Source organism: Terrapene carolina, unplaced genomic scaffold (assembly GCF_002925995.2).
Source record: "Terrapene carolina triunguis isolate 2854851 unplaced genomic scaffold, T_m_triunguis-2.0 Scaffold231, whole genome shotgun sequence".
In the NCBI taxonomy this organism is placed as follows: domain Eukaryota; kingdom Metazoa; phylum Chordata; order Testudines; family Emydidae; genus Terrapene; species Terrapene triunguis.
Window position 1 is genome coordinate 18,578,198 of NW_020664582.1, and position 23,140 is coordinate 18,601,337.

At 63.6% G+C, this 23,140-nt stretch overlaps 1 protein-coding gene across 15 annotated transcripts in view; it reads left to right on the plus strand.

Annotated features, from left to right (window-relative positions):
• Window positions 1-23,140, plus strand: part of MYO18A (myosin XVIIIA) — a 107,301-nt gene that overhangs the window by 43,949 nt on the left and 40,212 nt on the right. For 5 of the 15 annotated variants that reach the window (XM_029912552.1, XM_029912553.1, XM_026656624.2 and 2 more), the window contains 16 exons: window positions 2,757-2,792; window positions 4,960-5,022; window positions 6,122-6,209; window positions 6,765-6,874; window positions 7,033-7,209; window positions 7,828-8,038; window positions 8,512-8,654; window positions 10,570-10,670; window positions 11,158-11,221; window positions 11,854-11,998; window positions 15,477-15,650; window positions 16,816-16,906; window positions 17,510-17,702; window positions 19,033-19,119; window positions 21,771-21,912; window positions 22,800-22,959. In XM_029912552.1, coding sequence (XP_029768412.1) covers window positions 2,757-2,792; window positions 4,960-5,022; window positions 6,122-6,209; window positions 6,765-6,874; window positions 7,033-7,209; window positions 7,828-8,038; window positions 8,512-8,654; window positions 10,570-10,670; window positions 11,158-11,221; window positions 11,854-11,998; window positions 15,477-15,650; window positions 16,816-16,906; window positions 17,510-17,702; window positions 19,033-19,119; window positions 21,771-21,912; window positions 22,800-22,959 — 1,985 coding nt within the window. Of the gene's footprint in view, window positions 1-1,140; window positions 1,219-2,756; window positions 2,793-4,959; window positions 5,023-6,121; window positions 6,210-6,764; window positions 6,875-7,032; window positions 7,210-7,827; window positions 8,039-8,511; window positions 8,655-10,569; window positions 10,671-11,157; window positions 11,222-11,853; window positions 11,999-15,476; window positions 15,651-16,815; window positions 16,907-17,509; window positions 17,703-19,032; window positions 19,120-21,770; window positions 21,913-22,799; window positions 22,960-23,140 lie in introns of those variants that run through there. The other 10 variants (XM_029912554.1, XM_029912556.1, XM_029912546.1 and 7 more) reach the window with 4 other exon arrangements.

Sequence of the window (23,140 nt, forward strand, 5' to 3'; positions counted from 1 at the left end):
AAGATCTTTGGCTGGCAGCTCTGCCTGCATGGCAGCTCTTGGGCCTGGCTCCAGCCTCTCCCCCCGGGGGAAGTTTGCCGGGCCCCGGCCTGCCTGGTCAGGCTCTGCGGAAGGGTCGCTGCTTGCGAGCGCAGTCCCTTGGCTCTGGTATCGCCGCCCTCGAGCACACGCAGACTCTGCGGGAACCTGAAGAAGCCTTTGCTATGCAGCGTTAAATGTAGCCCTGCCGCCATGTGCGTTGGCCTGGGAGCCGCAAACCACTGCAGTTCAAGTCTGTCTTGCTACAGCAACCAGTGGAGCCGGTGGCGTTAAAGAACCCCCTCCCTGAGCCCCCTCCTCCACAGACCCACTCACCCTCCTCAGCTCGGCCTGAGCTTCTGGATGCCACTCACTGGTTCTCCGGGTGTGACTGGCCGTACCCTTCCCCCACGGGCCCCTCGTGCTGGGTGAACCCCTCGGCTCTCTAGCTTGGGAGCACTGGATCGGCCCCCTCCCTTCCTCCTTGCCCTTAGCGGCTGCCAGGCACTGCAGCAAGCCCCCGCCTCTTCTAGTGGGGGGCCAGGCCAGCGTCCCCTCTGCTCAGCCAACAGGTTGGATCCCCACGCAGGGACTCAGGACCATGGAGCCCTCCCCCGCTGGGCCCCCGGGCCGCGTGGTGAGCATGTGAGCTCAGCAGTGTTAACCTCCAGCTAGTTCGTAGTGTTGGTGGAGTGTGTTACAAGTGCTGCCCCCTCGGTGCCCTGCGTGGGCAGATGGGCCAGTGCGCCAGCCCGGACAGACGGTGAGGCCTTTGCTTGGGAGCTGTGAATGCTGTGTGCCTTCGTCCCCCTGGGGAGTGCTGGCTGCAGGCTCTGCCTCGGCTCTTCCCAGCGGGAGAAGGGGCTAAGACCTCCCTGAGGGAGCCTTGCCCCAGCCCTCTCCCTGTAGCATGCAGGGCATGCGAACTCCCATGCTGTTCAGGGGGCAAACGCACACTTCCTCTGCATTTGTCAGCAGCTCTGAGGGCCCAAGGAGGCCAGCTTCCGCCTGCCTTTGGCAAAGCACCCCAGCAGTTTGCCAGCAGCCAGTTCCCCAGCTGCCTCCTTTGCTCAGGGCTGGGAGTGGCACGAAGGGTGACGCTAATGCTGGTTTGACCTTTAGGCTGCAGCCGGCCCCGGTTCCCAGCTGACCCCCGTGGAGGAAGCTCACAGAAGGCTGGAGAGGATCTTCATGGCTGCTGTAATTCAAGGAGTTATTCCTACGTACCTGTGTACATGCACCTGCTCAGCTCTCCCAGCCAGCGTGCTATGGCTTCCCCGCTGCTTGTGCCCCGTGTGTGTGGCAGCTCTGACTCGGAGTGCCTCCGGGAGTGGGCTGGTGCGCTCCCTTTGCTTTTCCGTGTGCCTGGGAGCTGCCGGGAGGCACCTCAGACCTCTCCTCGCCATTTGGGAGCCATCAGGAGCTTCTAAGCCCTGAGGCTGCGGGTGCTGGCGAGAAGCCTCCGCTGTCGTGTGCTGGAGCTCCCTGGTTTGATCAAATCCCCCCTTGCCCCCCACATCTGGCTGCAGAGGTCACAGGATTCTCTTCCACAAAAACCGTTTTCCTCGCTGTGTGAAACACGTATCAGCACCAGCTACCTACACTAACACGTCCAGGGCGCACAGCCCCGGGGCTAAGGGCTGCTTGGCCAGCGGGCAGGGTAGGAGCGGCGCTCTGCTCTCTGAGGACGCCCCTCTTCTATCCCTTGCCAGTATTACTGCCCGTAGGAGGGTGTGTGCGGCTCGGGGGCCTGCCGTTCCCTTTCATCCTGGCACTGCCCACGCAGGAGAGGCCCCCGTTTGCTTCCCGCGCTTCCTCTCCAATGCCTCAGCTGCCTGCTACGGACCAACTGCTGCACCTGGGGGGTGGGGCAAGTGACCCAGAGCGCAGCAGGGGATGTCCCGACACGGGCCCCGGGTCACTCGTCCCTTGTCTGGACCCTCTCCTCTGACTCCCGGGGGTGGGAGTTAGCGGAGCGTCGGGGAGAGGCCGTGGCCAGGCGGACTTGTGCCACGTGTAGAAGGGTAACACTGGGGTGAGGCTGCTGGCGCTCTGCAGCCTGGAGAGGGAAGCGTGTCACCCCTCCTGTGTGGTGGCTGGCTGGAGTCAGAGGTGGGCTAGCTTTGTTGGGTCCACTCTGCAGCACTGGCTCTTGGAAACCCAACCTGGCCTGCAGTAGGGGAAGGCTCAGCGGATTGTACCCTGCGGGATGGGGTTTGAAAGGGCCGGGGCAGGGTTGCTCTGTGATGCAGGCTGCAGTCCCTGGGGTCAGACCCATTCACTGTGGACCCAGCCCAGCATCACATCCTTGTTGGCTCACTCATGGTTGTACCAGGCGATTAGCAGTTCCACCGAGGGGTTTCGTCATCAGGGAGCAGAGCCAGCTGCTGCGACTCCTGCACTGGCTTGGAGGCCAGGCTCCGTTGAGACACTGCCGTGCAGTTCCTTCGCGTACGCCGGAGCCCGTGCGAGGTGCCGGCAGAAGTTGGCTGGCTCTGGGAGCTGGCCTTGCTGGTAGAGTGATGCCCCACTGGCCTGAGAAGGGTGGTGGTGTCCCCTGAGCCGTGGGGAAGTGGTTGGTTGGAGCAGCGCGTGGTTGGATGTTGACGTGGGGTTTTGGCCTGGGCAGTCGCAAGCCTGCTCTGTTTGGGGTCGCTGGCCGGAGTGTTTCCTTCGATTCTCTGCTTATCTCAGCCTCTTTCTTCTCCTTTTTCCCCTTCTTGCCTTGCTGCCATTAGCTGGAGCCTGTGGCCTCCCCGTCAGCACAGAGTCAGGTACTGTACCCCTGCCCACAGGAGCTCTCTGCTTCCACCAGTGACCTCCCACCGTCGTCTGTCTGCCTCTGGGCTGGTGTCTGTGCACGCGCCTCATGCTGGAGTGTAAGGCTTTCTTCACCTCTCTCCTCTCCGGCCTGCCCCATCCGGTTCTCTGCCCCGCTCAGTCCTGCCATTCTGCTAGCTAGACCTGCTCCGGAGCCATTCTGTAGTAGTCCCAAGTCCGCCCGCCTGCGGGCGGGGGCTCGTGTGTTACTAATGAGCCGTATTTCCTCTGGCCTTGAGACTTTCCTCCTACTAGCCAGGCAAGCGTGTGTGGGGCGGGGAACAGGCCGCCCGGCTCCCGGCAGCGGGAGGCTGCGTACGGCGGGGCGGGGAACAGGCCGCCCGGCTCCCGGCAGCGGGAGGCTGCATTGGCCAGTGCCGCTGACTGTTGGCCTCCCCAAGCTTCTAGAGCTAGTGTGGGTCTCCCTCAGGCCAGTGGCTGCCTTCGTGCACCGGGGCTTCCTGGCTGCAGCTTGACTTGTTCACCTCTGTGCAGGAGTTGCCTTGGGGTGGGAGTTATTCCCACCCGGAAAGCAGGAGGTGTGAGCTCTGCACCGGGATGGTGCCCGTGAGCTTGCTGAGTACAGTCCTGGCGCTGGGCTGGCAGCAGAGGACAGACATGCAGATCAGTGTGGGCATGGGGAGGCTGTTGGACAGTCTCAGGCAAGAGGAGCAGGAGCAGCTGTTAACCGTCTCCGCAAAAGGCTGCATTCCCAGGTCCTCACCTGCTAACAGTGAGTGGGACGAAGGACGCCGCACCCTTGCCGGCTGTCTGTCCCCAGGAGTCAGTGGCAGAGCTGACAAGAGAACCCAGGAGTCCTGACTCCCAGCTGTAGGCCCTGTGTACTGAGTAGGCTGCCTCTCGACTGTACGGGTGCCACCACTTGGCCTGCTCCTTGTACCAACAAACGCCCAAAGGTGAAGGGCCTGGCTGAGCAGCAGAGTGGTATAGGCAGTAAACTCCCCCAGACCTCCAGCGGGGACTTGGGTCCCCAAGGCTGCCAACACCTGAGTGTGGACGAGGTTCCCGAGCCGGGGCTGGTCTGATGAGCCCAGCGGGCGGCTGTAGACAGGGCGAAGGAGGCAGGTTCCATTCCCCGGCCCGGCAGGTAAATGGGTAATCGAGAGCCTCTTGCCTCAGGTGCAGTCTCTGTCTCCACCTGCTGGTCAGCAGTGAAACCTGTATCCCCTCCTGGGCTCTGGGGGGACGTGCGAGTGCGACCGATCGCCCAGCCCCAGTGGGCTCTGGTCTGTTATTGGCTGTGCAGTCACCCAGGGATGGCGGGGTCCGCAGCGCTCCGGGCGCTGGGCTGGGCGTGTCTTGGAGCGTTGTCCTCTTGCCCGTTCAGCCGCCAAGCTGGACTCTCCGTGACGTTTGCTCCCAAACACGCACGCAGCTGCGTTTGGGGAGCAAGAATCTGCAATGCTGGGGGGTCCCGTTCACCCTCCTGAGCAGGGGGCGAGGGTTCCCCCACGTGCTGGAGAACATGCCCGTTTTAGCACTTCCTCCCCGACGTTCCGGCAGCCTGCCTGTTAGCCTAGGCGGGACCCTCCTTCCCACTGGCTCCTCCTTTTCCCAGCTGCTTGTGGATTGGATAGCTGGGGGGCACGGCAAGGCAGGGAGGGCGGCTTGCCCCCAGGCCTCCCGTGTGGTGGGGCAGAGCATTGAGGTCAAGGCCCAGGCCTGGGAGATGCACTCCAGGTCTGCCACTTACTCCTTGGGTGACCGTGGGCAGGTCAGTGGCCTCTCTTCAGAGGCCCAGCTCTGCAAAGCGCTTGGGGGGCGCGCTGGGAAACGCAGGGCACTGTTGTTCATTGTGACCCTTGGAGCAGCCCAGGAGCAGGGGAGCTGTGGGTGGGGGCTGCAGGACACTGCCACCCTGAGTGCAGCATGGGCACCGGACACTCTCCTGCAGCGTGGCAGGGGGTGCTCGGGGCAGTGCTGACTGTGCCGAAGGGTCGGGAGAGACGCGGTGCCACTGGCCCCTCATTGCATGGTCGGCAGGTTTTGTCCCATTCACCTCCATTCGCTTCTCATAGTGGCTTACCTGCTCTCTGCGCCTTCCCCTGGGGGGAGAGGACATTAACCCTTTACACCTTGCTTCCCCGTCGGCCTCAATAGGGACAGGCGGACGATGCCCCAGCAGCCAAGTTGGGCCCAGCCTCTGCTGCATCCCTGCCTCAGGTTTGGCTGCTTGACCACACTAACGTTTTTGGGAGTGTCTGTGAATTTGCTTGATGCTGGGGAGTGGGGGGGGACTGCCTTGTTTGTGTGCTGGTGTGTTGCTCCCCCTCTTCCTGTTTGCATGAGGCCTTTGCCCTGCACGTTTGCATGAGGTCGTTGGTGGGACAAGGTCTTAGCCAGGACAGCTGGAAAAGCCCCCTGGGCCCGTCCAATCTACTCTCCACAGGCCAGCCTGGGGTTGCTCCCTGAAGGAACATGGCCCTGTCCAGTGACTCCAAGGTTCAGGGCCTGCCCTCGGGACGACTCCTCCACCCAGCAGAGCCCGCTGTTGGGCAGCTTTGCCAAATAGCCTGACCCCCGGTTCTCCCCTGTGGCCCACCCTCAGCAGTTCTCCTGTCCCGCGAGCCCCAGAGAGCTGGGCCTGGTTTGCAGAGCTGTCTATGTGGGGCCCTGTTTGCACGGCTGTGGGGGTGTTGCTTTGTGAGACTCCAGGTGTCTCCGTTTGCAGAGTTGCCACGTGGTGCGCTCCATGCCCTGTGCGGGGGGGCAGGGGCTGCATACATTGTTCACTTGGCTTGGAGGTTTAGGGCTGTCCCTTCTCTGCACTCTCCCTGTGTGCACATGGCCTGTGTTCATTCTGCTCTGCAGGATGCACTGTGTTCCCCGCTGCCCTGCCCTGCTCTTCCTTTCTGGGGTGCGAGGGGGTCGCACACTCAGCTTGCTTGTGTTGGTCCAAGACCCGATGTGAGGCTGGCTGGAGCTGGGTGGCTGCTCTGAGAGCTTGTGTTGCGCAGACCACGCTGGCTGTTAGTGGCGCAGGGATGCTGCCATGCTCCCTTCGATGGCTAGAGCCAGGCTCTGTCACGTGGAACAGCAGGGACCAGCTTTCCCACCTCTGGGTCACTGCCGAGCTCTCTGGGTCTGAGTTCTTCCCTGGATGGGAGCCCCGGCACAGGGCTGGGTTCTGTCCTGGTGATCAGGGGGCGCCTGGGTGGGGAGAGGGGAGGGCAGCAGGGTGAGAGGCGGTGCTGGAGTCTCTGATGGTCCAGTCCCCCCAGCCTGAGCCGTGACCTCTTCCCCTTTCTCCTCACTCTGGCAGGCGAAGACGGAGGAGCAGATCGCTGCCGAGGAGGCCTGGTATGAGACGGACAAGGTGTGGCTGGTCCACAAGGATGGCTTCTCCTTGGGTGAGTGTTGTCCTTCACCTTCCATGGGGGGCCCTGGCCTTGGCTTCCTTGGGGCAGTGCCGTGCAGTGGGGCTAGACCACGGCTCTGCTCACAGCCCCCCTTGCTGCTCTCCAGAGCATTGCTCGCCCGCTAACGGCGCGGGGCAGAGCTCTAGCCTGGCTCTGACCTGCCAGGTGACAGGCAGAAAAGCAGAGCTCCAGAAGGCATCAGTAGTGTGCCCTTGCAGTGTGAGAGCGGGGTGCCTTCTCCTGAGCCTCCACGCCCGTGCCAGGGCTCAGGGAGGCAAGTGGTAACCAGCCAGGTCCCTGGCCACCTACGTGTCATGTGCTGCCCAGTGGGTTCCAGCCGGCGCGGGGAGACGCGGCCAGGGGAGTGCCCCGTCCTGCTGTCTGGAAGAAGTGGGGCCTGGTGTGCAGGAGCAGCCTGGCCTCAGTGCCAGAGCTCCACCACTAGGTGTCAGCGTGTCCCCGGGCACGGGAAGAGATGGAGGGGGGGACACGAGGGGCTATGGTGCCGGGAGAGCCTGCCCATGCCATGGCGTGTTCCCTTGGCAGCGAGCCAGCTGCGAGCGGATGAAGCGAGCCTCCTGCCCGAAGGGAAGGTGAAGGTGAAACTGGACCACGATGGGGCCGTGCTGGAAGTGGACGAGGATGACGTGGAGAAGGTGGGAGCCCTGTGCCCTGACTCTGGCTGGGGGGGCAGGGCAGGAGCAGGGGCCGCGGGGTGGGCGAGAAGTGGATCTGTGCCTGCGGTGGCAGGGGCTGTGTGGGGTAGGGGCTGGGATTCCCTGCCTGATGCTGCCTGTCCCCTCTGTGTCCCCAGGCGAACCCGCCGTCCTGTGACCGGGTGGAGGACCTGGCCAACCTCGTCTATCTCAATGAATCCAGCGTGCTGCACACGGTGCGCCAGCGCTACGGGGGTAACCTGATCCACACCTACGCGGGGCCCACCGTGCTGGTCGTCAACCCGCTCAGCTCCCCCTCCATGTACTCCGAGAAGGTAACGCTGCAGCTCAGGGCCTGGCTGCATTAACCCTTGTCACAGCTTCTGCACTCAATCCACGGGGGTCCCACTCCACCGGCAGCAGGCTAGAAGAGTGGCCGGGGGACAGAGCCCAGGGCTGGGAGCCAGGAAGTGCTGTGGTCCCAGCTCTGTGACAGTGCCCTGGGCAACGCCAGCCTTCCCCGCTTGCTGGTCTGTAACGGCGATGGTAGTGCTGCCCTGCTTCGCGGGCACGGCGGACAGCCCCTGGGCTCTCACTGGGGGTCTGTGCTCCTGGTATGGGGGCGAGGGCAGACTCTCCTGCGGGTGTGGGGGGCAGGGACAGCCCCAAGTGCAGTTATTGGCTGTGTTCTCTCCTGGCTGCATTGCCCGTGTTGAGGAGAGGTCCTGCTGGACTTGTGGCTGGACGGTGCCAGCAGGTGGGCATGCTGTCCCATCCGTCTCTCAGCACGTTGAGTAAGGTCCGCTGCTCCTGCTCCTGCCCGTGGGAGCCCTGGAGCGGGGGAAGGAGCGATTCGTGTGGGGCTGAGGGCCCCGCCCAGGATGGCTGGAGGGGGAGTGGGCTGGCCCAGCCAGCACCGCGCTAGGTCACCCAGCCTCCTGCACTCTCCCCAGGTGATGCACATGTTCAAAGGGTGCCGCAGGGAAGACATGTCTCCACACATCTACGCCGTGGCCCAGGCCGCCTACCGCAACATGCTGATGAGCCGCCAGGATCAGTCAATCGTCCTGCTGGGGAGCAGCGGCAGTGGCAAGACTACCTGCTGCCAGCACCTGATCCAGTACCTGGCCACCGTAGCTGGCAGCACGGGGAAGATCTTCTCAGGTGAGTGCCCAGCCATGCTGGCCGGGCCGTGGCGATAGGAGAGCGCTGACCTGCCGAGATCTGCTGCACTCGACGCTTCTGCAGCCTGGATGGGCCCTTCACTGCTCTCGCCAACAACTGGCCTGGGCGGGTTATTAGCAGCTCTCTGGGACCCGTCAGCACTGCTCCTGGGGCAGCTAGAGGGGACGCTGAGGGCTCCCTTGCAGCACTGCTGGCTCCTGCCAGCCCCACGTTGCTTGGGGGATTGCTTTCTGGGTCCCTGGCCACGGGCGTGAGCTGGGGAGCACAGCTCGGACCAAGGGCACCTGCTCCCTCTAGGGTGGCGCTGGGGTCCCTGGGTGGCGAGGTTGCCCTGCTGCTGTCCATTCTGGCCCTGCACCTTGGGCACACAGAGGCGCTTGCTCTGTAACTAACACAGCCCTCTGGGCCACGGGGCTGGCCATGCACACGCCCTCTTGCTTGTGTCCCCACAGTGGAGAAGTGGCAGGCGCTCTACACCATCCTAGAGGCTTTTGGCAACAGCAGCACCAGTATGAACGGCAACGCCACTCGCTTCTCCCAGATCGTCTCGCTGGACTTCGATCAGGCTGGCCAGGTGGCCTCAGCCTCCATACAGGTGAGAGGGGGCTGGGGGGAAGAACACGCATGGGGTGTGCTGAGCGTACAGCTGGGGGGGCCTGGATGGCGCTGGGCAGTGACCACAGAACAGGGACCTGGTACCTAGCTCAGAACTTGGGGCTGTCCCTGGCACATGACTCCTAACAGGACCTGTGGCCTGTCCCACCAGCCCCATTGTGGCTGGCCCAAATGGGGAGCTGCCTTTGGGAGTCTCAGCAGGAAGCCAGGGACCCACTGGGGCCTGGAGATTGAACTCCCCTCCTTCCAGATCAGAGCTAAAGCTGCCCCCTGCTGGTCTCAGTGTGGGGCTAGACTGGCGCTGGCAGGCTGCCTGCCTGGGCTCTCTCTTGAAAGCGGAGCTGCGTGTTCACAGCCACGCTCAGCAGCTGCACTGCTGGTAAATCTACTCCGTGATGATTGGCCTCCTTTGCCGGTGCTCATCTTCCTTCACATCTGGAGCACAGCACAGCTAGGTGGCGAGGCGAGGCCCCGTCGCAGACGGCCTTGATTTCCTTTCCTCGCGGAATTAGTCTCCCGTAACAAGGCGTCTCTCTCCCTTCCGCCACTCATAAAAGCTGGCACCAGCATGGTAAGGAGAGCGCAGCTGTTAACGTTCAGCCAAGTCCCTCTGTACGCCCGTGTAACGAGAGCTGCTAATCAGCTGTGGGGAGATAGGTTCAGGGAGGCTGAGGAGGCTTCAGAGTCTGTCGCTTTACCAGTGTTTGTATTGACATAATCAGCTGCCACCCAATGAGAGCGACCCCTAGCCTGGGGTTAGACGGGGCAGGGGCGTGGCAGCGTGACCAGGGCATGGGGCAGAGGCAGTCGCTGGCTGTGACGAAGTGGGACTGTTCTTAATGTTTCCTCTGAATACTGTGTGGGTGCCTCAGTTTCCCCTATGCATGTCTTAAGTCTCCAGTGTGCATAAATGGCCGACACTTTGTATCCTGGCAACAAATGGCCAGGCCCTTCCCCTCTGCAAGAGAATAGCTAAAGGTGAACAAAGAGATCAGGTGACCTCCTGCCCCGGGAAAGGGACAAAGCCCAGAGGAGGAGGGGCTGGAGGGTGAGTCAGTTTGGAGCTGTCTGGGGACTAGGAGTGAGGACAGATGGGGTGTCTGGCTCACGGGACCCCAGAATGGACCCGGCTGAGGGATCCCATTCACTGTACCTACAAGCTCTGTTTTAGACCGTGTTCCTGTCATCTAATAAACCACTGTTTTACTGGCTGGCTGAGAGTCACGTCTGACTGCAAAGTGGGGGTGCAGGACCCTCTGGCTTCCCCAGGACCCCGCCAGGGCGGACTCACTGTGGGAAGCGCACGGAGGGGCATATGCGAATGCTCCAAGGTCAGACCCAGGAGGTGAAGCCATGTGAGCTTCTTGCCCTGAAGACAGTCTGCTCCGAGGGAGAGGAGGCTCCCCAAAGTCCTGACTGGCTTTGTGGGGAGCAGTTCCAGAGCATCGCCCGGGGACTCCGTGACACTGGCGGGCAGGCAAGAATAGCTCAGCCCCCAGGGAAAGCTCGGCACCCGGTGTGTGACTGGGATTTGACCTCCCACTGAGGCAGCTGGAAGGCCCCTGCTAGAGACAGGCTGGGTGTAACTGATTGCGTCTGTTGGGCTAACACTGAAGGGCCTTGGGCCCCGTTGTGCCAGGCACGGGCAGACACAGGCAGCCCAGAGATGGTCCCTGCCCCAGGGTGCTGCCCGCCCATGAGTCAGAAAATGCAGGGCTGGGGGTAAGGGGGGAGGGGAAGGGAAGGGGCCAGCAGCGCCAGGGGCTTTGGGCTGCCGTTGCAGTAGGCCCAGCCCCAGTGAACAGAGCCGGGCCTGTGCACTGGTGCTGCCTGGCCGGTGGGCAGCTGGCAGTGCCCCACAGCCCCGCCCCAAATGTCTCCATTCTGGTCCCCAGACGATGCTGCTGGAGAAGCTGAGGGTCACCAAGCGGCCGGCCAACGAGGCCACCTTCAATGTCTTCTACTACCTGCTGGCTGGCACGGACAACGCCCTCAGGTGAGCCCTGCGCCACCTGCCCCCATCGCTGCCTCTCGCCCTCCCCTGGCAATGGGGTCCGTTGCTGTGGTGACGGTCTGAAGGCTGGCGGGTCTCTAAGCTCTGCTCCAGCCATTCCCCTGCCAGGACTCGCTTTGCCCACCGCTGAGAGCCAGCCTCGGCCCGCTGGGTACGGGGCTGCAAGCCCATGGGCGTCTCTGGGAGGTCATGGAGATGGCAGGGGCCAGAGAGGGGCCGGCAGTGCAGCTGGCATGGTATGGGCTGGCTGCCCCATCAGGCACGCGGCGACATGAGTCTGCGTAGCCTACAGGGGTCCGAGAGAGAGAGCAGGGTCCCGGAAGCTGCCTCCGTGCCCTGCGGCAGGGAATCTTATTCCAGAGAACAGGGCTTGGTGTGTTGAGCTGAATCAGGCCTTGGGGGAACCTGGCCCTGGCGTGGGGCCTGTCAGCGCAGGCCGGCCCTGTAACGCTGTGTTTTCTCCCCGCAGAACCGAGCTTCACTTCAGCCACTTCGCAGAGACCAACGTGTTTGGGATTGTGCCACTGTCCAAGGTGACTCAGGGCAGAGCCGGGCAGGGCTGGTGTTACGAGGGCGCGGTCCTGCATGGGCAGGGCCCCCCTCCCCAGGCCTGACCCAGCATGGGCTGGGCCCTGGGGGCCTGGCTGAGGAGGGGGGCCCTCGGGTGAAAGTCCAAGGCCGACACAGTCACCGTGGGGCTGCTGGAACAGCTGCAGAGACCAGGGGGCCTGGGCGGTCCATTGGGGGCTGCTGCTGCCTGCCAGCTCCCGGGGAGCGACGCAGCCCAGTGATGGTGAAGCCTCCGCCTTTCCCAGAGAGACGGACTCTCCGTCGCCTGGGCGCCATCTGTTTACTCTTCTGCTCTCTACCTGAGCCCCAGGATTAGCCTTTGATGTAGATTTTTAATTAAAAGCTTAACTAAAGCCTTCCCTGCACGTGCCGGACGCCCCGCTCTGTCCTTCACGGGGGCAGCGTGACCTCTGCGAGGACGCCTGCTTTGCCCTGGCCCAGGTACTCTCCCCGGGATCCATGCAGACCTGGCCTTGGGGCGAGGGGAGCAGGGCGGGGGCTGGAGCTCTGGCCCAGAGCAGGTGGCTGTTAGCCAGCGGTGAGAAAAGCCACCCCTTTGCCTGAGGCAGCGGCGCCGTGTTCCCTTGTTCTCCAGCCGGAAGAAAAGCAGAAGGCAGCTCAGCAGTTCAGCAAGCTCCAGGCTGCCATGAAAGTGCTGGGCATCTCCAGCGATGAGCAGAAGGCGTTCTGGCTTGTCCTGGGGGCCATTTATCATCTGGGGGCCGCAGGAGCCACCAAAGGTAACGAACGGTTCAGAACTTCACTGGGCGCTTTAATAAGCCGAGGTTTGCCAGTCTGAACTGCCTTTCCATGCACGGTTGTTTCCCGAGAGGTGACTGAAAGGCCTATCCCCACAGGACAGGGCAGTGCCCAGGGGAGGTTCTCTCCGAACTACTCCTGGGGGTTAGTGAACCCTGCGTAGAACTTCCTTCTTTCCCTCTCGGCAGCCCTGTGTGCTCTGCGCCCTGGTGACTCCTGGCTGCACCCGGTGGGGCATGCTTTGGGGCCAGGATCATCCCCAGTGCTCGATCCACCCAGCTTTCATCCACTGTCATTCACAAGGGAAATCACCAGCTCACCATTGACCTCAGGGCCTTGTGCAAGGCTGTCCACACACTGGGGGCGGAGGGGACGCTGCACGGCCCTGGCTCCAGCCCTAGTGTTCCCCAGCTTCCTCCCTCCCCCCCAAAACGGGAGGGAGCATGGGCATGCTGCTGGTGGCGCTGGGTTGCTGCAGGAGAGACCTGTGGGGTGGGGCTGAGGCTAAGCAGAGCAGGTCTGAGGCCTGTCCTGAGTTGAGGCAGCAGCATTGGGAAGATATTTGGGTTTCCAGCCCTTGGCTCGGGGAAAGCCTTAGTGGCCACACTGTGCAGGGACGGAAGCCACATCCCCTCCCTGGAGAAGGTCTTGGCTGCTTCCCTGGGCAGGCGGCTGACGTGTGCATGAGGACGGCCTGCCTTGTCCTCCCGTTCCTGGACTAATAATTGTCCTCCTCTCGCAGGGCCCTTTGCAGGAGGAGTTGGCAATTGCCTCTGATCTCTCCTGGGGCTGTGGGGTCTGCTCCGTGCCCTGTGCTGGTGGCATGGGGGCGGGGCTGCACACTGAGCTGGGGGGGAAACACCAATCCCAATCCCACTGCGTTGTGTTCTGAGGAGCCCCTCCAGGCTGCCGGAGCAGCGTGTGTGGTCATAGGCCCGGTGTATTGTGTCTGCCCCGGCAGGGCATGCGGCAGGTTCTCGGGGCCAGGTCTGTGTCTCGGCACTGGCTGGAAGGCCCAGTTCTAGAGCTGGGAGAGTGCCTAGAGAGGCTACGGCCAAGGCAGAGCCCCAGGTGGACTTGGGGCAAGTGCAGGGCCCTGAGCGCTCCGTGTGACGAGACACAGAGCTGCTGGGTTTGCCCTGGCGTGATTTGGGAGCTCACAGCGCTCTCTCTGAGCTGGGGTTCACCCGGGCCTTCGGCCATGTCAGATAGCAGGAGGGGGCAGCTCATCTGTCCGAGGCGGCGTTCTGGGGAAGTCTGTCTGCCGCGCTCTCGCCCCGCCCCCCCAGCAGTGTCAGAGGGCGGTGGGTCACGCTGGCATCTGCTCCCCGCTGGCGCCCTGGGATTTCCCTTTTGAGACGGGTCCCAGAGGTTCCTGCTGTGACTAGCCGGGCTTGGATTTTACAGCCCAGAGAGCGCCGCCGGGGAAGGCCCCTCACACCATTGCACCACAGGGGCTGTTTTGCGGGGGGCAGGGGAAGGTGATTTCATAACATCCCCAAGCTGGAGGGGACCTGGTGCAAGACCAGCCCCCTGGCATTGGTGTTAATTAAGAGGTGGTTTCTGTAGCTAGGGGGCTGGAGTGGAGTCAGGGTCTGCGGGGGAGCAGCCTCAGTCGCTGTGTGCTGCAGATCCTGCTCTGCTAGGTACCATGCTCGGGGCGTGACGGTGATTTTTGCCCGTGCGGTGTCTCACAAAGCAGACCAAGGCCCTGCTGGAGAGGGGGAGAAGGGCCCCGTGGCATGACTGCCCCTCCCCCTCTGCCAGCTGGCCCCTTGGCTGGCAGCCGGGGCAGCCCATGAGGTTGGATCACAGCCCCTCAGTACACAGGCCGGCCCTCAATCCAGGCCCAACCTTGCCCCGCTCTGTGTGGCTGCCCTGGAGCCGGGGTTAGATGTGCTGCCCTCCGCGTTCCAGCAGCTCCATGGGCAGTTGCTTGAGGGAGGGGCTGTCTTTGATCCATGTTGAGCGGGGCCAGGTGGAAAGGTCCCAGGATGGCCCCAGAGAAGCTCAGGGCTTTCTGAGCCGTGGGGCCCGCAGGGCACATCTGTCTGCGAGCGTGGCCCACTGGCTGCCCTGTTGATGAGAGGCTCCCAGCGCGGTGGCCTTCGCTGACTCCGGCCTGACGGGTCTGTATGGGGCCCCAGTGCCACCTCGCATGGGGCTGTGCGGGCCCAAACCTGCCCCAGGTTGGGGCTGGTGAGAGCAGCCAGCGGATTGGCATGGGGGGCAGAGGGGTGAGTGGAAAGATGGGGGCCGGGCCCTGGGTTGGGGGCTGGTGTGTGCCTCCTGTGGCTGCCTGGCTTCGAGGAGGGGCCCCGGCAGGGGGTGGCATGTCCGTGTCTGTGTCTGTCTGTGTGTGTCTGTGCCAGTGTGCGTTGGCTTGCCACGCTTGCCCCCAGGGGTGGCCCGTCCACCCAGTGCAGGTGTTCGCTGGCAGCAGCTGTCACCGGTGCATTCTAACCCCCTGTTTTTGTTTGCATGGTGCATGCCGTCCCTTGGCAATGCAGACACCGACGAAGGTAAAGCCTCCTTTCTCTCTGCTTCCCCACTGCTGTGTTCCACGTGTTACCCATTAACTCACTCTCCCTGTGTGTCCCCGGCTCCTTGCCTGGTGCCAGGCGTCCCCGCGTTTCCCCTCCCCCAGGGCAGCCGGGGGCATTTGGGTTTGGCCATCCCTGCGTTTTCCCCTCCCACCAGGGCAGCCGGGGGCGTTCGGGTTCGGGCGTCCCCGCGTTTCCCCTCCCCCTGGGGCAGCCGGAGGCCTTCGGGTTCGGGCGTCCCCACGTTTCCTGTCCCCCGGGGCGGCCGGGGGCGGCGGTTGAAGGAAGAGCTGCAGCGAGAGCTCTGCCCGGCGCCTTGCCGGGAGGTTGGCTCCTCCCGCTTCTGCAAGAGGTGTCCTAAGACCCAGCCCAGCCCAGCCCAGCCGGGATCCAGGGCAGCTCCCTGACATGCTGGGGAGGGACGTGCACTGCGTCGCCCCCCGCCGAGGTGGATCCTCCGTCCCAGACGGGCACTGTCTGGAGCCCTGGCTTCGGGGCACTGCTGGGTGGGAACACGAGAGCGCCTTTCTGTTATCCCAGCACGGCGGCATGTCTCAGCCATCGGCCTCAGCCATTGAGCGCCAGTCCCCTCTCCTCAAACTACGGACTCCATGTTCCTTACGGCCCAGTCTGCCCCGCTCCGCACCGAGCTCTTCGAGCTGCGCGAGTGAATAGTGGCCAGGCTGGACAGCAGGGTTGGCTGCGCCGAGCCCTGACACTGCCGTGTCCCCTCCCGCGCTCCCCAGCCACTCCTAGCTGCTGCTTTGTCTTGCACTGAATCTCTTTCCCCGGCATTGCTGTTCTTTGAGGACACCTGCCGCCGGCCCCATGCCTGGGTTGGGATGCCCCGACACTAGACAGCCCCTCGGGGAACCGGCTGCATTCCCAGCACTAAGACTCTCTCCCTCCCCACTAGCTGGGAGGAAGCAATTTGCTCGGCACGAGTGGGCCCAGAAGGCTGCTTACCTGCTGGGCTGCAGTCTGGAGGAGCTGTCTTCATCTATCTTCAAGCACCAGCCCAAAGGGAGCCTGCAGCGATCCACGTCCTTCCGCCAGGGGCCCGAGGAAGCCGGCTTGGGAGATGGCTCAGGTACTGGGTTGCTGCCGAACACGGGGCGCGGATGGTGTCAGCCGATAGCATCGAGCAAGGTGATGGCACTTCCTACAGGTGCCCGGAGCCTGGCTTCCCTCCCCCGACTGTCTGCCTTCCTTTGCAGCTGACGCCCTCCTAGGTCTGTAACTAGCCAAGTGGGAGAGGAGCATAGGCCAGTGGTTAGGACACTGCCCCGGAGTTTGAGAGACCAGGATTCATTCAACTCCCTGCTCCACCACAGACTGCCTGCGCGACCTTGGGCATGTCCCTTTGCCTCCCTGGCTTCTGTTCCCATGGGGGGTAATAGCACTGCCCTATGAACACATAGGACAGCGGGATTCCCCTGGACCCCATCATCTCCTTGTCATGAGTCTCTGAATGGGATTGAGCTGGGCCCCATCGTCTGAGCATGTCACAGCCCTCAGGGCCAGCCCCGGGAGACACAGGGCAGGGCTGTTCCCCTGGTACCGGGGGAAGCCGAGGCTCAGGGCGGCTGTGACTGCCCCAGGCCGAGCAGGGATCGGGCCCAATCCCCCGAGTTCCAGGCTAGCACCCAAAGCACTGAGCTGCCCTTCCTCTCCGTGCCCTGGCATTCTGGGGGTGCCGGCTGTTACCAGGGGTCACTTTGGAAGCATTTTGCTTTCGGGTTGCAAGGAGGGTGATGATGTGGGAGTTGTGGCCCAGGCTACCTGGCTTTGCTCACTAGACATGCTGAAACCTGGGTTTCCCCTTCTCCCCCTGCCCAGCACGGAGCTGCCCGAGCTGTGGACCAGAACACAGGACGGTCTGAGCCCAGAAAACAGCTGAGGGCCCCGAATCCCACCCCCTTTTCTGACGGGCCCCAGTCCTACTCCAGGTTCCTCCTCAAAACAGCCACTGCTTGCCACCCACTTCCCAGCATCTCCCGCTGAGGTCAGCAAGGGGTCCAGACCCTCGCGAGTCACCACCCTCTTTTGATAGGCAAGGGCAGAGGCCTATAGCGGGCGTCAGCCAGGGAGTTGGTGTAGCACTGACGTGCAGCCGTTCCCACTCCCCCTCAGAGCCCCTGGATCAGCTCCCCGAGCCGGTCCTGCCCTGGCACAGGAAGCGGGGCCCTGAGCCGCACAGCATATGGGTGGGGGGAGTGCAATCGCCTTCACTCTGGAATCATTTCTCCCCCCAGGCTCCAGGCTGACTGCTCTGGAGTGCTTGGAAGGCCTGGCCTCGGGCTTATATTCAGAGCTCTTCACGCTGCTCATCTCGCTGCTGAACCGGTACGTGCCTGCGCCGAGACCAAGCCAAGCCCCCAGCCCCTGGCTGGCACAGAGTGCAGTGGGGGGGGGTGTGTGTAGGGCAGGAGCCTCACGCCCCCTGCTGGGGTGAGCCGTCCTGGCCCCGTGTGCATTGGCCAAGCCCAGAACACCAAGCTGTCCTGCTGCTGGAGCTCAGCATCCCCCCGGCTGGTGGCAGGAGACGGCAGCCAGGGAGAGCTGTCCGTGCTCCAGCACGTGTAGGCTCCGCTTCGGGGAAGGGACCTGGTCTGGCATGCTCTCCTCGCCCGGCCCCTCCAGCCGTCCCGCTGTGTGCTCCAGGGCCGGGAGCAAGGCCCAGGCAGGGCTCTGATGCATTAAGGACAGCAGAGAGCGCTACCCTAGGGCAGCCGGGTGCCAGGAAAGGGGCCCTCCTGCCCAGGTGTAATCGCTGGGGGAAGTGGTTCACCTCACACGTGTAGCCAGGGCATTCGGGGGCGTTTGTCTTCCTCTGGAGCTGCAGGCGTCGCTCCTGACAAGGCACAGGACCAGGCCGGGGCCCACTGGTCTGATCCCATGCCCTGCGTGGAGCCTGGTGTGCCCTAGCCCCTTTCTCCCCCCACGCAGGGCTCTCAAGTCCAGCCAGCATTCCCTGTGCTCCATGATGCTTGTGGACACCCCAGGCTTCCAGAACCCCGAGCTGGCAAACCAGAGCCGCGGGGCCAGCTTTGAGGAGCTGTGCCACAACTACGCCCAGGAGCGGCTGCAGACGCTGTTCCACGAGCGCACCTTCACTCAGGAGCTGGAGCGATACAAGGAGGTATTGCCTGAGGGAGCCCTGTCTCGGCCCGTGGCAGAGACCTGCTCCCCGGCAGCAGCCCAGCGAGGGTCTGGCGAGCCCCCCCGCTGCGGAGAAGCTGCGGGCGCTGCTCTTGCCCAGGGCACGGTGGCTCTGGGCTGTACAGGGCGTGAGGAAGGGGCAGCGGAGGCTGTTTCCTTAGCTAGTTGTGTTGCCGTCTCCTCTCTGCTCTAGCATCTACTAGACTCCAGCTGATTTCTAACCCTGTAGGTGACTCGGGCAGTCACGCCTAGACAGGACTCAGCTAATCAGTAGCTCTGAATCTGGTGCTTCTTGCAGCAGGGGTTTCCCCGGGAACAGGCCATTTGCCATTGGCCCTGCCCTGGGCACTGGTGGCTTTGCTAGCAGCCCTGTGCATTGCAGTCACCCCTGGCAGCGATGGAGGGCTGGCTCCTGGCAAACTCCCCAGGGTGGGAGGGGAGCTGTGTCCACCAGCCAGGTCGGACCCGCTGCAGGGGGCTAATTGGGCCCAGACCCCTTTGCTCACGGCTGGGCGGGTTCTCAGTGCCCACGTGGGAAGGGTGCGTGGCCCAGCTAACCCTGAACCCCCAGGCTGGGGAGGGCTCTGGGAGCGAGAGCCTGGTGCGAAGCCAGCCCAGGGTGGTCGTTGCTCCTGGCCCTGGCTCTGGGTCTCAGCCCAGCTCCTTGGGGTGCTGGTGTCCGTGACCCAGGAACCACCCTTTGGTGATGACTCCAGGATTGGCTAGACCGTGGAGGCCGAGTTCCCCCGTCTGTTTGAGATGGCTCCCCCGGGACGCTTTACCCAGTGCCCCCAATCCTCACTTCACGGGGGACCATGGGCCCTCTCCCAGCCCCTTCCAAACACCCCAGCGGCAGCTGCTCTGCCTTCGCCCTGGAGGAGTGTGACCGAGCCTTGGGAGCTCCCGCTCTTTGCCTCCTGCGTGGCCCAGGGGGCCGACTCCCTTCGCACAGCACGCTGCCTGGTTATTGCTCTGCCTTCCCTGTTGGGGGACACGGCGGTGCCCCCCCGGGTGTGATTACAGCCCAGCCCGGGCCCCCGGCTCACCCCTGAATAGTGCACGCTGGCCAGGGCCATGACCCCACTCCCCTGCCCCAGGGACTCCCCTTCCTGAGCTGAGTACTGTGGGGAGCAGCCCGGGGCGGTGGGCTGACCGGCGGGAGGGAGGCTGGGGCTCTCCAGGGAAACCCCTGTGGTCTAATGGCCTGTAGCTTCTATTCAGACTAATGTACTGACTGACCCTCTCTGGGTCCCGTAACTGTGATCTTTAGTCACACAGGCACTAACCCTTCGTCTGTCCGTCCTCTCTAGGAAAGCATAGAGCTTGCATTAGATGACATAGAGCCCAGTACCTCTGGCTCTGTAGCCACTGTAGACCAAGCCTCACACCAAGCACTGGTAAGCACGCTGGCTTTCATGGCAAGAATGTCTCTCCTCCCTCCCCTCCCCTCCGTGTCGAAAGCTCCTTTCCAGGCCCAGAGCACCTCCTGCTCCCTGAGCCAGCAGCTTTGCAGGGCCCCCTGTCTAAGCAGTGGCCAGGGAGTTGCCCTTTGCTCTGGGCTGGAACTTGACAGGGCTGGGCAGGGGGACCTGGGGGGTTTCTTGTGTGCAGACAGGGTGAGGGGAGGCTGCATGGCTCCAAGCTCCCCTCCAAAGCAGGGTGTTTCCCTGTTCCTAGCTACAGCCAGGGGATCCCAGCCAGTCACCAGCACCCAGAAGCCTGCAGGAGGTTCTGCTGTCTTTGCCTGCATGCAGAGGAGACCCCTCAGTCCCCTGGCAGATGCACTCCTGGGGTTACATTGGTGGGGAGATGCCAAGTTAACGCCAGTGTCACACGCGATTGCAGCCGTGCTGGGAGCTGCTCCGTAGCAGCTGGTTACCTGGCGCTAACAGAGAGAGGCTTCTGGCTCTGGGTGGGGAGGCTGCCGTTAGCGGGGGCTTGCTCTGATCTGCTCCGGGTGGCGTTGATCTGCCCACTTGCTGGCAGAGCCAGTTCAGGGGGATGCAGTTAGTCCTGATGTCTGCAGAGCTGTTGGGGAGGTGGCCCTCCCCATGCTGGGGCAGCAGGGCTCAGCGGGGAGGCACAGTCTGTCTCTTCCCCTCCTGGGAGGAACAGCCGTCCCTTCCCAGTCTGACCTCTTCTCTGGGGTGGGCCGTGGCCTCTGCGTCAGCTCGTGGGGCCGGCGGTCCCCTCACTCGTCTCCAGACCGCCCAGCTCTCGGGTGGGAGAACTGTTTCCGTTCCCCCTGTTGGTTCCCTGCTGGGAGTTCTGCAGGGTGGGCGGCTGAGGGTCACCCTGAGGGAAGCTCTCTGCTGGGAGTGTCTGGGGGGGAAGAGAGGTGATCCTCCAGACCTCTCTCAGCCCCGTCCCGCCCTGTTCTCCGTGCCCAAGGCTGGGAATGGCCCCGCTTCCCTCGGAGCCCGGCCACCCACCCGACCACATTTGCTGCCGAGCTGGGGGTTGCCGTGGGGCAGCAGCATGGGCGGCTTTGCTCGGCGTGCTGGGGTGGGCGATCATGCCGGGCAGACGGCTCAAGGCAAGCGGGGGGAGATTTGGGCGGTGGGGCCACGTCACCAGTAATTACCTCTCCCGTTAACGCCTCGGCCAATGAAGAAGCAGGAGAACAGCAGGCTTGAGAGCTGCTGCTGCCCCTTCCCCTGGCGACGGAGGGGCTGCGTTCGGCGCCGATCCATTGCTGTCGTTCATGGAGCTTTCGGAATCAGACCCACGCTGCCAGGGCCCTTCTCCTCCCCGCTAGCAGTGACTACGGCAGGGGGAGGCCCTGCCCTGATCACCCAGGCAGTGCTGGAGAGTGCGGCTGAGTACCTGTTGCCTGGGGGGCTCTGGAAGCTCCCTGGGAAACGGGCGCCATTGCCAGGGGCTGGGGGCTGGGTGCGGGAGGCACATGGGGGCCTGTCCTCCTGACTGCGTAGAGTCACTTCCCCCGACACTGAAAGGCAGCTGTCTCTGGGGCAGGACTGAGCAGCACTTCAACAGCGCAGCGCAACAGCACAGGCTGGAAAGCAAAGGGTCCTGTGGCCCATTGGAGCGTCAGGGAGCTTAGGGAGGCCCAGTGGCACTTCTGGCTCTAAGAGCTTCCCCTTGAGAAAAGGCCCAGCGGGGTTTCAATGGGCAGGACCAGGGCTTGGCATCAGCGGGAAGACGCAGTCTGCCTGGGGTGCGCTGGCACCATGGGGCCAGGATGGGAGCGACAGGCTTGCCAAGGAGAAAGAGGGCAGCCAGGCTGATCCTCAGGGTGGCAGTGGCAGGGGGACCTTACTGTGTAGCCTGGCTTGCGGTGCAGGAGCGCCAGGCGGCAGGGTGGTCAGCTGTGTTAGCAGCCCTGCCCGCCGGCCCAGCAGGCACTCGGGGAAGTGACTCTCCCTGCACGGAGATCTTGCCACAGGCTCAATAGGAAACGCCATAAAGTGGTAAAGGAGTGAAATGAATGCAGGCCCAGGGCAGTGAGGCACCCAGGGGTGCATGCCATTGAGTAACACTGACCCCACGGGAACCGAGCGCCCCCTGCCTGCAGGGCGGGAATTGCCTTCCTGGGGTAACCCGAGTGGCTTCACCCTGCGCCCAGGCCCGTTCATGCAGAGATTGACAGAGGCAGGGAGGGCCTTGGTCCCTCGCCCTGCTACCCGGTGAGAAGCCAGGGGAGCAGCCAGCGGCAGAGTGGGAGAGCGTGGGCCTGAGATGGGGTGGGTGCATCTCGCTGAGCTCTGCGCGGTGGATTTGCCTGTCGGTGGCTGGGTGCGAACGCTCCTGGCTGATGTGTTTTACTGACTCGGGTATTAAGTATTGATTCTTTCTCTGCAAAGAATCTATTAAGTGTTACTCAGAGCGAGACGTTGCCACTCGCTCTGACTGGTCCCGGGGAACGTGTCCCAGACTCCCGTAGGGCTGGGGCTAGGACAGATCTCTCCCTCTTCGGGGGCTCTCGGCCCAGGGCATACCAGGGCGCGTGCTGCCAGTCCCCGCGTGCCCAGCAGGTAGGGAGCAGACATGCTTCGGGTGATGCATGCGGTTGGGACCGTCTCTGCAGGTGCGCTCCTTGGCCCGCACGGATGAGGCCCGTGGGCTCCTGTGGCTGCTGGAGGAGGAAGCTTTGCAGCCTGCGGGAAACGAGGACACGCTGCTGGAACGGCTCTTCGCCTACTACGGGCCCCAGGAGGGAGATAAGAAAGGTAAGGGGGGAGCCAGCCCTCCGCAGGCCCAGCCAGGCCCTCTGCGCTCTTCCCCTCCCCACTCCTGGCTCGCGCCGAAGTGAGGCTTTCAGTCCAGTTGTGTCCTTTGTACAGGAAACGTACAATGTGTGTGGCCTGTGTGTGCCAGGAGCCATGGCCCAGGGGCCCCGCAGGCTCAGGGAGAGGGCTATGCACCCCTCCAGGGGAGGGTGGGGCACCTGGGCAGGAGATGGGGAGGGGAGGCTCCTGTCCTGTGCATAGGGCTGCTCTCCAGCTCTGGCAGCTCAGCCTGGGGGGTGTTCGGTGCTGCTCACCCCAGGCTCGTGCTGCAGGGCTAGCAATAGCCGACGGTGCTCGGGCTGGAGACCCGGGGAGGGGCCCCGAGCCCGAGCGGACACGTCTGCGCCCCACAGCATGAGCCCGAATCCGTTGACCTGGGCGCTGAGACTCGCTGGCACGGAGGTTTAGCCTCTGTTTCCTTGTGTGTGAGCTTTGCCAGGGCTCTTGTGCGAAGTTCCCTGTAAGCTGCGCGGCCACACAGCAGCCTATTGAGCGCCACAAACCTGCCCGGGGACCGGCCACTCCTCCAGCCCCCACCTAACTCAGCCCCCAACCTGCCGGGGGCGCCCCTCCCCGGGCCCCAGCTCAGCCTGTGCCCTGGACCTGCCAGGGTGGCGTGGCCAGAGCAGCTCTCCCCCGGCCCAGACCTGCTGGGGCCAGGGGAGGGGTGCCTATCCTGCCACCCCTGAGATCCTATGGCCTCCATATTGGTGCACATGGGTGGGACAGACTCGAGGGAGCACTGCTCTTGTGCCACATTGGCCCAGGACAGGGGATCTCTGGCCCCGCTGGGGACCGGTTCGCTAATGGGGTTTCTGTCCCTACAGGCCACAGCCCGTTACTCCGAAGCGACAAGCCCCGCCACTTCTTCCTTGGTCACAGCTACGGCACCAACTGGGTGGAGTACGACGCCACAGGCTGGCTGCATTATGTCCGGCAGAACCCAGCGTCTCAGAACGCCGCAGCTGTCCTGCAGGACTCTCAGAAGTAAGCAGCGGCTGTGCAGTAAGAGGCTCTGGCTGGGGGAAGGGCCTGGGGTCGGCGGGCACAAGACACGGCCCCAGGGAGGGGGGAGGCTGGCGTGGCTGCTCTGCTGGGGTGGTTCACACTCTTTGAAAGGCAAAATCTTAATTTCCAGTCCCCCAGGAGCAGCTGCTGAGCAGGGGTG